The sequence below is a fragment of the Aythya ferina genome (assembly GCF_964211825.1).
Source record: "Aythya ferina genome assembly, chromosome: 18".
Classification (NCBI taxonomy): Eukaryota; Metazoa; Chordata; class Aves; order Anseriformes; family Anatidae; genus Aythya; species Aythya ferina.
Genome location: NC_140317.1, coordinates 1219847 through 1234253, shown reverse-complemented (window position 1 = coordinate 1234253; position 14407 = coordinate 1219847). Strand labels below are relative to the sequence as shown.

General features: G+C 50.3%; 1 protein-coding gene across 14 annotated transcripts in view; it reads left to right on the top strand.

The window, feature by feature from the left end:
* The window catches only part of MYOCD (myocardin), a 248357-nt gene that overhangs the window by 228591 nt on the left and 5359 nt on the right, over positions 1-14407 (top strand). For 11 of the 14 annotated variants that reach the window (XM_084491773.1, XM_084491765.1, XM_084491771.1 and 8 more), the window contains 7 exons: positions 2052-2127; positions 4377-4538; positions 8422-8597; positions 9177-9302; positions 9807-10081; positions 10449-10602; positions 11811-12764. In XM_084491773.1, coding sequence (XP_084347899.1) covers positions 2052-2127; positions 4377-4538; positions 8422-8597; positions 9177-9302; positions 9807-10081; positions 10449-10602; positions 11811-12764 — 1923 coding nt within the window. The remainder of the gene's footprint in view (positions 1-2051; positions 2128-4376; positions 4539-8421; positions 8598-9176; positions 9303-9806; positions 10082-10448; positions 10603-11810; positions 12765-14407) is intronic. The other 3 variants (XM_084491766.1, XM_084491768.1, XM_084491776.1) reach the window with 2 other exon arrangements.

The window sequence follows — 14407 nt, the reverse complement described above, 5'->3', positions numbered from 1 at the left end:
TGTGGTTCAGCTGCTGATCACTAGGTTCTCTGGAGTCTTTCATATATTTTCCAATATTTATGCAGTTACTAATTTCTGTCTAAGACCACTGTCCAGTGACCAGTACAGAAATCTGGTGGATTAAGTCCTCATCCCCTCCAGTGCTTAATCAGCTGGTTTAGCTGTGGCTGTGACCTGAATAGGCTGCTTTCCAATTGTCCTTCTTGAACTGTATCCAGTGTATTTCAGATCATTTCTTCAATTGCTCCAAAACATTTTGTATTCTAATCTGTTAGTCTTGAATGATTCAGAGTTAAGAAGTATGTCTTCTGTCATCTAAGGCATTAATGAATATATTGAATAGCAGGAAAAATTGCTGCAGAACATGATTTGATATATTCTTCTGTTTAGACTGTAAACCATTCCTAATTCCTTTGGTGACCCACAGTTTTGCTCCTTTTTTACGTTAGTCTTATCCAGACCAAATTTCTCTAGCTTGCATATGAAGAAACCATGTGAGATAATGTCAAAACATGCTTAGAGTCAAGCTACATGACATTTTTTGTTTATTCCTGTAACAGAAATCTGTCATCTATCCATAAAAGGAAATTAGGTTGGTGTGATGTGGTTTGTTCTTCATGAATCCATCCTGGCTGTTACTCACCTCCCTGCTGTCTTCAAAATCCATTTATACAGGTTGTTTGATTACTTGTTCCAATATCTCTCTGACGGGAATTATAATTTCCAGGTTTCTTCTCTCCATCTCTTTTAAAACTAGAAAATACATGTATACTCTCCCTGGCCCAGTCTCCTAGAGAACCAGAGACAGCTGCTATTACTCTAGCCTTGTATATCTCAAACTGTTTGGGAACATTTAACTATCTGAGTACTCTCCAACCTGTTCTCCAAACTGATAACTGCAGTTTCTATTGTCTTGTTGCTGAAGGTTCTTGGCTTAGTCATGTGATTGATAGTCACATATCTTTTTAGTGATGATGTTTTAAAAAGGCATTAAATTCTGTAGCCATCTCAGCAGCATCCACAATTATTTACAGAACACAGGCAGCACATTCCATTGCCTTCTCCTGGCTACAGAAATGCTTATAAAATCTTTTCACATGAACCTGTACAATTGTGCTGTGGGTTTCCCAGTTTTCTCTAGCTGCATGTGCTATTTTCTATTTATCCTGAAGGGTTTCACCTCTTTGAACTACGTACATTTTTATACTATCTATTCTAGCATCTCAACTTCACAAACAGGTAATAATTTCTCTAGGTTGTTCTCTAGCTCTTCTTATCTAGGCGATGAGCTAGTATTTGTATCCTTGAGGTCAGCTGCCACCAATACTGACTTTCTTGGTCCTGGAGAAATAGGCTATTGAACCTCTGTGTGTCTTTTTGTTCTTAAAACCATGGAGAAGTTGGTACAAGTTCATCACAAGCTCCACTACAGTGATCTGCAGTGTGGATTTTCCCAACCCACACCATAGCTGGGGTGAAGAACTGCAGAGCACAGGAGCTGCAGGACCACAGTGAGGCTGTCTTTTGGCTGACCTGGGAGGAGTGTCCGCGTATCTTCATAATTTGCTCAGCCTTATATCTCACCAAAGGGTGCCAGGCTTCCCAAAGAAGCGATTGCTAACACTACACTGTGGAGTTGCCTTTGTGTAGGTCTCAAAGGTGAAATGGTATGCTGAGCCAGGAGCAAATCTACCACTCCCAGCAAACAGGTTTCATCCTTTCCACGAGCTCTCGTAATACTTCTCGCATCAGAAGCCCAAGGAAACTGGAAAGAACACAGGTTACCTGTGGGGATAGTAAACGGTCAGCAGCTCCATGCATGTTGTTCCCTTTATGAAGAATTTCTGCCCAAGAATCAGCCAGTGTCCAGGTGGAAAAAAAATGTCATTTAGGAGCTCACTGAACCTAAACTGTACCAAATAAAAATAATAATAATAATAAAAATAAAATAATAATTAAAAAAAACAACTTGGGATAGCATGGGGGCCTCTGCTCTCTGTACCTTATTGCTGCTCTAGTCAGATAATACTCTCTGCATTTGTGTTCTGCAGACTGAAGATTATCTCAAGCACAAGATCAGAAGCAGGCCTGAGAGATCAGACCTGGTCAACATGCACATTTTACAAGGTAAGCCTGCCTGAGATTCTCCCACTTACTCCTTGTTTCTCCTGCCTGTGACTCATGTCTCTCCTGCCCCACTTGAGTTCCTTTCACAATTAATTCCTCATCACAATTAACTTTGCCCCAGCTGCTCATGAGGGCCACAGTCAAAGGGACATTGTATGGAATGGGATGTTGTATGGTATTTGGTTCAGACCTGACCTTCAAGAGGCAGGAGACACACTTTTCCCGACAGGAGCAGGAACAAGGCCATCTAATCTTTGTCCCACCTCTGGCAGGTACCAGTATGAGATGGTCTAGAAGACAGTGGGATATAGAACAGCTGTGAAAGAATACTTTGTTACACAGAGGTGTAGAGGTCTGATCCTCACAAAGTGCATACCATGGGCATTTGTGGTGAAATCCTCATAGCAGGTAGTTGTAATAACCTCCTAAAGGCGGACTTTTTTTTTTTTTTTTTTTCCATAATTCCCATTATGTGTCTATTGATGTTGATAGAATCAATGACCCAAGCATAGCCATACAAAAAAAGGTTGAGCTCTGGTACCAGTCAGTGAGACCCAGCAGCTCTCCCCTCTCCCAGCCTGGTGTCCCCTCCCAGCCAGGGAGCTGGCAGTGCTCTGCTGCATCCCGTCACAGACAGCAGGACTCTCCGGTGTCCCTCGTTATCTTCAGAGATAACAAGCTCCTTAGAGACAAGGAGGATGTGCAGTCCCTCCTTGAGTCCTGTTAGTCCCTTGGAAGAAGCAGATTACTCTCTGGGAACTGTAAATGCTGGCCTCTGCTCTCAGTATGGATGCAGTTCATATCTCTTTTTCCTCTGTCATGCAAGAGGTTTAAGCCCAGAGTCTGTGACAGATCAGTGCCACTCTCTTAATTTACCCTTTTCTTTCCATCTGAAAATGAGCCAGCATCACTGGCCATTTAACAGGTGGAAATTGTCTTTCCCTTAGGTTAAATAATTGAAGCAAATATGAACTGGAATTGGGGCCAGGAGCTGTAAAACAGATGTGGAAATGGCTGCAGTCACCAGGCGTTGACAGGGCCAGCGAGACAGAGCTGGAGGAGAGGTGGTGCAGAGATGGCCGGGCTGTGCATTGAGCACGCTGTCTGTGCTGCCCCACAAACACTTGGCCTAGGCCTCTGCTCCCACAAAGAGGTGTGCCCTGGATTTTCATGGACTTACAGGCCCATTTGATTCATAACATGACATGATTGAAATCAGGCAGCTGAGACACTTGCTGTCATCTAAATGTCTTCCAGACACACCTACTACTGTTCACCTCAAGATGCTCATGTGGTTCCTTTTCATACGTAATCTGAGTCCTTAGATGAACTCTCATGACCTCGTTCAGAGTTTTCTTTATTGTCTAGTATGAAGCTTGTATTGCCTACAGAATCTCTTCCAGAAGACTGTCCAGTCTTTGAAGGCAGCACAGCTTAGATGCAGCCCTTCTTACTTTAAACCCCAGAGTGTATAGGCATAGTCTAGTGTAGGATCCTGCTCCCTGACTACCAGAGTGCTCTGGTGCTACCAGAGGTGTCAGAGAATCTTTATTTGGGAAATCACCACTGTCTTTTGTAATTGGCCACTCTTCTTTCACCACTCAGTAAGTTAGAGCTTCTCAGTTTGGTTTGGTCTGGTAGTAGCTTCCAGATCTAGCTGCCTTTGTTATGCTCCTCTCCACCAGCTTGTTTTTCCCCTGAAGGCCTGAACACTGCCCTCATGCTGCCTCCAAACATTCCACTCTTGAAGATTTGGCTTTTTATTTTCCAGTGCAAGGCTTTCGCTCCAGTTGTCAAACTCTGTTAACGGTTCTTTCCTCCAGCTGTTCCTTCAGAAGTAGAGATCCACCTGCATTAGGCCACAAGGGCCAATGGGCTCCTGGCAGGCAGGAGTCAGAGTCCACTTTTGCTCTCATGTTAGTCACAGCTTAATGAAATTTCCATTGCAGATCATTTCTGGGCCTTGGGAAGGATGGTCTGGCTGCAGACTGGGTTTGCAAGCCCAGGTTAGGAAACAGAAGTTTTTACCTGGGAATGGGGAAGCTTGACCTCAGGCTCAGAGGAAGACGCATCTCCCTAAATCCCATCTTGCTTCCCAGTCTCAGTGCAGCTCCTGCTGGACACTGAGCCATGCTCAGGTCTTGGCCACAGTCCAGAAGGCTGTGCTGAGGGGGAAGTATGTTCTCACTGAGCAGTGTGCTTACAGATGCCCCAGGTCCTGAACTGATGCCTTCCATTTGGCCTTTTAGACTCAGCTGCAGAAGGGTCCATTCAGTCTACTCAAATGAAGCTGAAAAGAGCCAGACTGGCAGATGATCTCAATGAAAAGATTGCTCTCAGGCCGGGTCCTTTGGAGTTGGTGGAGAAGAATATTATTCCTGTCGACTCAGCTGTGAAAGAGGCCATAAAAGGTAGTGAAGTGAGCATGTATTTTGTGTCATGTGCATGGCATGGGGCAGGGGCTGTCAAGGTTACATGGATGTCAAGCAGCGACTGCAGAAAGTGATTGACCTAGAGTTAGGAGCAGCGGCTGCATATTATTTAAAATTCCTTATTTTTCACCGTACTATTGCAGTCCAGCACAGACTGTGCTATCTCACCTAGGTCTATGAAAAGAGATCTCTCATCTTCTTAGTGCTGCGCTAAGACCATGGGAAAACAAATCATTTCTCAGCCATGTCTTCTCAGAGAGAACACCTCGTCTCTTACTCTTCCTTCCCTGCCCAAGGCTTTGAGCATGTAAATGGTATTGCAGGAGAAAGGTCATTCCTTCCTCCCTCACGTGGGAGAAAGCTTGGGTGCACACATGTGGGCATTAGGCTGGTCTGGATGCTCCCACTTGTGACCTGCCAAGCTTTTACAACCCAACAAGCAGGAGTGAAATAGCCTCATTTCAGAGAGGCTGACATTCTTTTTTTTTCCACTGATGCCAGTGGCACACAAGGTCCAACAGAGTAGAGGGGAAGTGAAAGCATCACTGGGGTGCTAGACTGCTGGGGAATACATGGAGCAGCCTGCATCCCAAAGCAGGCTATGCTCCTCCCAACCATTTTCCACGCTGTTTATGCATAAGCTCAGTGTTCCTCTATTATCCACCTCCCAGCTGGAGGAGGGATGCAGAATCCCCTGCAGTTATTTCCCCCATGCTGCTGCAGGGATGCCAGTGCGGGAGCTGACACTAAGGAAAATGGTGACTCAGCGCTCACCAGTACCAAGAAGGCAGAGAAAGGAGCAGGAAAACCTGCAGCATCCTGCTAGCCCAGCAACCCGACATTTTTGAAGTCTGGGCTCATCCCTCCACATCCAAACTGGACCTCAGGTCTCAAGTGGGGCACTGAGAGCTGTTTTACCCCCAGGAACTCCTTGTTCTCTTGCTCTTGGTTCCTAAATTAATGAGATTATTTCCATTGGCATAGTCCCATGGAAATGGAGTGGGGAAAAAAAAAAAATAGAGAGAGAAACCATTAAAAAAATCCCCTTTTTATAAACAATCGAGGCAGTTTGAATATGACTTCATCCACTGGAGCCAAGGCTTGGAGGCTGGGCAAAGCACATGTCAAATTTGAACAATGTTTGTCTCCAGCTGCCATGTCAGGAGCTTGTGGTAAATAGAGATTTACAGGACAAAACTGTTAAAAACGAAAGTCTGGATTAAAATGATTTAGTCCATTTTAAAATTTCTCCCTTTTGCCATAGCCTTCCATCAATCATCTGCTGGGGAAAAACTTTCCCTGTAAGCCAGTTTTATCCCGTTTCAGGTGAAACACACAGCATGTTAGGGTCCAGCAGGAAGCTAGTCCAGCAAGAAGCTATTTGGGTGCCATGAGAAGGAGGTGCTGCAGCTGCACCAGGGACACAAACTCAGTCCTCAGGCTTCTGTAGAAGAAACCCTCAAGCTGAAGGATCCTCAAACTGATTTTTGAAGTCAGAAGCACTTTGTGGTGCTCACAGCTTGGGGCAGAAGGTTGAAAAAAGAGCAGAGGTGAGCCCTGGGACTTCTGAACATTAAGCCTTTTGTTTTTGCAATACCAGAAAGATGGCAGGATTTAAAATCATTTTACTTTAACCTTGGAATCTCAACTGTTTATATAGCGGAAAGTTCAGCTGACATGTTCCTCTAATCACCTCCGGCAGGGCAAGTGGAAAGTGCCAAACCCCAACTGAAAGCCCTAACATCCCAGTGACAGGAGGCCGCCAGTGCCCTACATAGCTGAGCGGTGATATAAGAACCTTTTTTTACCAGGTCCTTGTCATCACTTTGTCCAATACATTTGAGAGGACAATACCCAGTGCATTAAAAACAGCCCCAAGCAAACACCATTCTGCCTGAGATTACAGCAGAGACATGGGATCATGAAACTACATGGTCAGCCCTGGGCTGGGTGAGAGAGACAGATAAGGGCAGTGCTCCCTGCTCCGCACAGGCCGCCAGTATCAGGCAGCAGGATGCAGCACATTCCTGTCATGCCCTGGGCTGCTGCTGTATCCTGAAGGTCCCTTGGGCTCCGTGCTTTGGCACGTTTTCTCCTCACATGCCTGTCAAATGCCAGCCCAGCGGAAGTCTTGGAGATCTACAAGTCCCTCTGCTTGAGTGATTATTCCCAGAAGAGGATGCCCACACTTGTCTGCAGACACCCCAATGCAAGGGATCATACAGCCTTGTGTTTCCTTGGTGAAGGTACAACCTCTGATGGCAGCTGTAGAGGAGAGGGGACAGGCCCTATTTCCAGACACACCTGAGGAACCCCAGGATGTGGGGAGCAGGGAGGAGAGAGACTCTCCACAAGACACTGTTGCTCTCATATTCCTATGTCTGCCTGCCCCAGAGCTGCCATGGCAAGTGTACTGTTGAGCTGTTTGCATTTCTCTGCCAAGCAGACAGAGCAGCTCCCTGGGAACACCAGGGTCACAGAGGAGGCTGCTGCTGTTGACACTTGCAGAACTGTGGATAGGGACAGGCACAGTGCACAGGATGCAGAGCCGTGTTGTCAGGATACCAGTAACTGTTGACTGTCTGGGACCTCTTCCCAACACAACCCCATGTCAGGCAGGCCCACCTTCTGCAGGGGTCTAGCTGCTGGTGGCTCAGGGACCCACCCTGGGGCGGGCAGCCATGGCTCCCTGCACTCTCACCCACCCTGGCACCACAAGCTGGAGCAAGCAGAGATAAGCCTTTATCTCTGAGATAGGGGCAGGAGGGTGCGTGTCAGTGAGAAGGTGCACATTGCTACAGAAGCCGCACAGACAGGTGGAGGCTTGTCCCCGGGCCCTTCCTATTTCCCTATTTGTCACCTCGCTATCAGCATGCCAAGCTGCCTGACAAATGCCAGACGTGAGCACGAGGAGATTATGAGCATGACCATGCTGCTCCTTCCTCTGCCCCCACCTGCAGTTCTCCCAAAGCTCACATGAGAGCTCTTACTTTTTCAGCACTTCATTTATCAGTAAAAGCCTGGGGTCAAAAGCTCTTGCCCATCTGACTATGAGGAGGAGCTCTGCATGGAGCTTGTAGAGAAGCAATATCTGGGGCAGGCCTTGTGGCAGTCAGGACGTAACAGCAGCTAACTGAAGCGTTTCATGTGGCTGATGTTTGTGGACAGCCACAGGACCTGGAAGCTGCTGTCCAGCTGCAGCCAGGTGCGCTCACGTTGGCTCTTCTGCCATGACAGCGTCACCCTCCACATCAGTTTCAACCTCAGCTCTTCTGCTGAGGATCACTAAGTGCGATCGAGATGCTTGGCAGACTGGGGAGAGAGACTAATGCCCCTCTCCTCGTTTCAGTCCAAAGGCAGGTCGGGACAGCTGAGCTGCTCTGAGCCAGCCCAGTGTACTTGTGCTCTCTCAGAGCCTCCTGCCTCTGACAGACCAAGTCATTTGGCTCTAGGGGACAGGCCTGCAGGATCCTTTCCCAGTCAAACCAGTGATGCTGTCCTCGGTCACTGGTTTGACATGGGATGAGGCATTTGAACACCTTGAGCACCAAGTCCTCAGCCTGTAGCAAGACGTGAAAAAGGGGACACGTAGGAAACTGACCTGGTCCCGCACATGACCAGGGTCTGCAGGGCACACTGCGGTTTCCGAGCGATCTGAGCACTCCCCGCGCTGCCTTGTGCTCACCCCATTCCTCCAGCCGGGGACAGCCCAACCGCTGGCTGTGACCCGCGCCCGCTCCAGCCGGGGCTGCGGAGCCCGCGGCCAGGAGCCGGGAACAGGCGGGCGCCGCTGCCCTGGGGCGGGCCGACCGGCGGGGACGGGAAGGCACGCCACTGACCGCCGCTTCCCCGCACCCGGCAGGTACACAGGTGAACTTCCCCAAGCCATCCGACGCGTTCGCCTTTGAGGAGGACAGCAGCAATGACGGCCTGTCCCCGGAGCAGGTCAGGAGCGAGGACTCCCAGGGCTCCACGGAGTCGTCGGCGGGCACCAAAGCCTCGGAGACGGCCCCGCCGGCGCCCTCGGGGACGCCCCAGGTGGGTGGCGCGGCCCGGCCCGGCAGAGGGGGACTGGGGTTAGCTGGGGCACTGAGGTAGGCAGGGATAGACTGGGAAGACAGGAAGGTTATAGGGGACTGGGATAGCCTGTGGGAACTAGGGAGAGAGGGCTGGGGTAGGCATGATAGGACTGGAGTGGATGGGGTGACTGGAGAAGACTTTGGGCAGGGGAAGAGGGTGGCAGGTGTCCGATTCAGGAAAAGAGACACTTCTGCTGAATATGGGTGCTCCAGACACACTGCTGTGAGCCCAGGGACACCAGGCTGTCCTTTCCCCAGGGACTGCATCAGGTTTCCAAGCTCTCCATCTCCTTTCTCTGTGCCAAGAGACCTCTGCAGCCTGGTCGGGGCCCTCTGAGACCACCTTTGGAGAGGGCAGTGTATCAGCACTGTGGTGCAGAGCTGCTGCAGCTCAGCCCCTGGCTGATGGAGTTGGGTGCAGCCCCTCGTCCTGCAGGAACTGAGCATCAGTGTGGAAGGAAGGTTGTCTGTGGGGACAGGCTGTCCAGGGGGCCTGCATCTGCCCCACATCCTCTCACACTGCACCTCTTCCTTTCAGGATCACCCCCACAGCACTGAGGGCAATGCAGCAGAGCTGGCCTCAGGGCAGAGCAGCCAGTGCGACAGCCCCAAGCAAGCACCAGGACAGGACAGCCCACCCCTCCCAGTGCCCTCTGTGGTGAAGGTAATGTCTTCATGCCCAGGCTCTCTAGGAGAGGGAACAAGCACAGGGCAGCAGCTAAGCCCAAAGTACCCAGGTGCTGCACCCCATGTGTCTGGCAAGTTTAAGGGTTTGGCCTTGAAGGCCTGGAATAATGAAGGGAGATGGATCCCATTGTCAACTACTGCATGTTGACATCATTTTTTAACTATAAAAGGTAGAGCTTTGGTCCCTGCTCAAGGTGATTGAACAGTTCCTTTATTGGAAATATCCCCTGGAGCTTTAAACAGGAGATACAGAGCAATAGAGAAATACCTTCAAGGCAAGGAAGGTCATTCTCCTTCTCATGTGCTCTTTAGCACAGCTGGGATGAAATGCTGCCCTTGGGGAGTCACACACGTGTTTAGCTGCTCATGGAGCTGGGCTGTAAGGCTGCCAGCAGGATGTGCCCTTGCTCTGCCAGGTCTCCAAGTTCCCACAGGAGTGACAGGATCTCTCCACTAATTCTTTTCCATCTTATACCAACAGTCAAAATCATCCAGTGATAGCAAGAACCGTCACAAAAAGCCCAAGGACACCAAGCCCAAGGTGAAGAAGCTGAAATATCATCAGTACATCCCTCCAGACCAGAAGGCAGAAAAGTCCCCTCCGCCCATGGATTCTGCATATGCCAGACTCCTCCAGCAGCAGCAGCTCTTTCTGCAGCTCCAGATCCTCAGTCAGCAGCAACAGCAGCAACAGCAGCAGCAGCAGCAGCAACAGCAACACTTCAGCTACCCAGGGATGCACCAAGGCCAGATAAAGTGAGTGACAATGTGCCAGTGTCAGGGCTTAGTCCTGTCTCCCTCCAAGCTTTCCTCTTCCCTGCCCATCTGTGCCAGTGCAAAGGGGATATATGCATGCAAAGGAATCATAAAAACTTCAAAGTATAGCAGTGTCCTGAAAAGCTGTTCTGGCTTTGTGCACTGGTTGGGGAACCTGTGACGTGCTGGTAGGTCACCAGCAATCTCCTTGCAGCCCAAACCAGTTTTCCTGGGGGTTGGTGGTCCTTCAAGTCTCGTACAGGAGATAGGAGCCCCAAGGGAGCAGAGAGATGGTATGTCATATAGCACTGGGCACAGAGACCCTGGAGGACAGACATGTTACCCCAAATCTCCTTTGTTATTTCAGGCAATCAAATGAGCAAATGGTCAAAAGTTCAAATTCTTCATCAACTTCTGTCAACAACACCCCTCTTTCTCCTGTGAAAACCACCTTTTCAGGCCAGACTTGTGTCTCATCTATCAAGCCAGGCCCTCTGCCATCTAACCTGGATGATCTGAAAGTGAGTTAAAACTTTGTCACCACAGGAGCAGACTCTCATAGCCTGAATGTGCTTTGCTACCCCTTATGTGTGCAGTGTAGTGCAGCAGGCTGTGCCACAGGGACCAACTGTATTACAGATCAGCAAACCAGAACCACCACACTATGTGCAAACCCAGGCATACAGCATGATGAATCAGGAATCGATTGATGTTGTGGTAACTAAAAACGTGGACTTTCTGCTTTGTGGGTATCACATGGGTGCATTGCTCCAGTGCACATATCAGCAAACCCTGCATCTTGAGATGGCTGCAGGCCAGGGTATCAGGTCAAAGTCTAGAGAACAATCTGTGCTGCTGCTCCTGTAGCTCATGGCCCCATAACTTCAGTAGTTTTATGATGAATGTCTTGGATACTGCTAGCAGACCAGACGGAATGTGTCAGCGTTGCCTTGACACCAACTCAGTGACTCAGCTTCTCAGTGGTCATTGCAAGCCCATGCTGCAGTTCCTCTGCCAGCAGCATCCAGGCCAGCTTAGCTGTCTGGAGAAGCAGGTATCCCCTAGAGTCCGTGGCTATGAGCACTGATCTGAATAGTATCTAAATCTCTCACATAGGCAAGAGAGGCAGGGAACAAGGGAGAATCATTCAAATCACTGATTCTTTTATAATTTGTTAACAGAGCCTCAGCCATAGGGAAGGCCAATATTTTTTTAGAATCAGGGACCTAGGGGAAATTAATTTCTCCATTGTTGTTAGATGGAGAAATAAGATGAGGTAGAAATAACATGTGCTTGGTCATAGCAGTAGCTTTGCTCAGATGCCTGAACCTGGTGCAGATGCCTGAACATAGAGTAGCTGGCTTCAGTAGCTGTGGTCATGTTATCTGAGCTAAAGGATAGTTCCTGGGCTGTGTGGAAAGTCCTCTGCTCAGGTAGATGCTACTGCTAGGAGAGGAATCATGGCTTATTTCCATGGCTCAGGGACCACTGCTGGTTCACGGAGAGCAGTCACAGTTTCTGGAGGAAAAAAGGTTTTCCTGTTAGGAAAGATCAGGGTCCTGTGGTAGTCAGGGCTGTGCATGCTGACTGATCACCTCGGCAGCCAAAGCTTTAAAGCAGGAGGCATGGAATCTATGATATGAGGCTTGCTGTGAGAAATGTCAGGTTTCTAAAGCACTCAGCTGCAAGGGGAAGCAAAAGGAATGATTATTGGTCTCTTTTCTTCTAGGTGTCAGAACTGAGACAGCAGCTCCGAATAAGAGGCCTTCCTGTATCTGGTACCAAAACAGCACTGATGGAACGGCTGCGGCCCTTCCAGGAGTGCAGCAGCAATGCAGTGCCAAACTTCAGTGAGATCACAACTGTAACCTTTCCAGTCACTCCAACAAGCACCTTGTCAAATTACCAGTCGCAGTCCTCCACCAGCATGTTATCAAATGGCTTCTACCACTTTGGCAGCACCAGCTCCACCCCACCCATCTCTCCAGCCTCCTCCGACCTCTCTGTGAGTGGCTCTTTGCCAGACACATTCAATGATGGGCCCATGTCTTCTCCACAGTTTGGTCTTCAGCCATCTCCAGTCCATGGTAGTGCTGAAGAAAGCCTCATGAGTAGCATGAATGGAGGGAGCATTCAGCTGGAGCTGGAAGGGATTGACACAGAGAAGGACAAAATGCTGGTGGAGAAACAGAAGGTCATCAACGAATTGACATGGAAGCTGCAACAAGAGCAGAGGCATGTGGAAGAGCTACGGATGCAGCTCCAGAAGCGAAAGAGAAGCAATGGCCTTGAGGAAAAACAACAGCCCACTCAGCATTTCTTTGGTGTCCCCATCAAGCAAGAAAATGCAGTGTCCAGCTGCCCATTTGCATCCAAACAAACTGCCTTAAAAGGCCAAGCCAGCAGCTCAGATAAGTTAAGTAACTGTGGTGTGCCACAGCTGTCTCACATTGTAAATAGCCACTGCTTGGAGCCTGCAGGGCAAAGCACCATCACCTCTTCAACATTCCTGAGCCCTCAGTGTTCCCCCCAGCACTCTCCTCTCGGGGCTGCAAAGAGCCCGCAGCACATCAGCCTGCCACCGTCCCCTAATAGCCACTATCTCCTCTCGGTGTCCCCTGGCTCACAGGCAGAAGGGTGCAGCGGGTCCCCACAGACCAACAGTTGCCTTCGCACAGCATCGGTAAGTGGAGAGCACCCCAGCTGTCATCTTGGTGGTGAACACACTCATATCTGTGGCCATTCACACAAACATCTCTGAGTGCTTTTCTATCAGGCTGGGACAGCTGACATCCAGGATGGGCACCCAGGGGGTTGGAGGAGCATGTGGGGCTGCCTGTAAGGCAGGGTAGCTGAGATGGAGAATGGGTTGGAAGCTAATGGCACTGCGGGGTCCTTTGCAGGGTGTTTCCTGGAGAACCATGCTGCCACCACATCCAATTGCCCTGGGGGAGCACAACCCAGCTCCTCTGTTCTATGGAGCCCTGGCACAGCTCCTTATGCCCTGGGGGAGCCCTGGCACAGATCGCTCTTCCCCAGAGGACCTCAGCACAGCTCCCTGTGCCCCTGGGTGAGCACTGGCAAAGTTCCCTGTGTCCTGGGAGAGTCCTGGCACAGCTTCCTCTGCTGTGGAGGGACCTGGCACAACTCTCTGCCCTGGGGAAGCATTGGCACAGCTTCTTCTGTCCTAAAGGAGCCCTAACACATCTCCGTGTCCCCTCAAGGGGAGGCTCTGGCACAGCTTGCTGCGCCCCTGGGGGAGTCCTGGCACAGCTTATTCAGCCCCATGATGTTCTGGCACAGTTCTCTCCACCCTAGGGAAGCCCTGGCACAGCTTCCTCTGCCCCATGGAGCCCTGGCACACCTCCCTCTGCCCCATGGAGCCCTGGCACAGCTCCCTCTGCCCCTAGGAGCCCTGGCACAGCTCTATCCTCAGTGGGGAAGCACCAGCATAGCTCTCTCTGCCCCTGGGAGGTCTCTGCCACATTTTTCTATGCCTGTGGGGAAGCCCTGCAATACTCGTCAGCATCTTGCTAAGCCCCTGCAGCTCCTAGCAGTGTAAGGCACTTTAACCACTAGGTTGAAGGAAGGCAGTTACCCCAGTCATATGGAAAGCCTTTTCTTGAGGAGATGATAAAGCAGGGCTTGCCACTGGGACCTACAGTCAGGACAGAGCTTGTGTCACCTCCTCAGGCCACCAGCACTGCAGAGGTGTCCCTTCAGTGTCTCCACTCCTCATTCAGCCCTCAGCATGGTATGAAAGCTTGGAGAGGGAGGGGCACATGCTGCCAACACACAAAATAGCACAAAGGGCTGCTTATCACAGTCCCATTTCATCCTAACACCCTACCAGGGTTCCCCAGGCACTAGTAACACCCATCATATTTATTGTCTGTAAAGCATGCGCAGTGGCTCCAGGTGCACGGTGCACCCGCGAAGTGTTTGGGCAGATGCACAGCAGGTGTGCGCTGAGTGTGCAACAGGCTCACGCAAAGCGACCACCACTGCATGCAGCGCTCACGCAGGACAGCTCAGGAGCCACAGCCCCACAGCCAGCACATTGAGCAGTATGCAGTGTCAGGGGGGTGCAGTGTCAGGATGCAGCCTTGTCGCTAAGCTGTTCAGAGGACAGCGATATAGGTGACATGGGCAGTCAGGCACGGTGCTGTCTGGTGGGCAGAGGGGAGCAGCACTGTTGGGGTGAGACAGGAGGAGAAACAGAGTGCTGCAGTGGGACGGGCAGTGGGGTGCAGTGCTGCGGGGTTGAAGTAGGCAACACGGGGAATGCTGCTGGGGTGATAGAGGCAATGGGGTGCATTGCTTTGG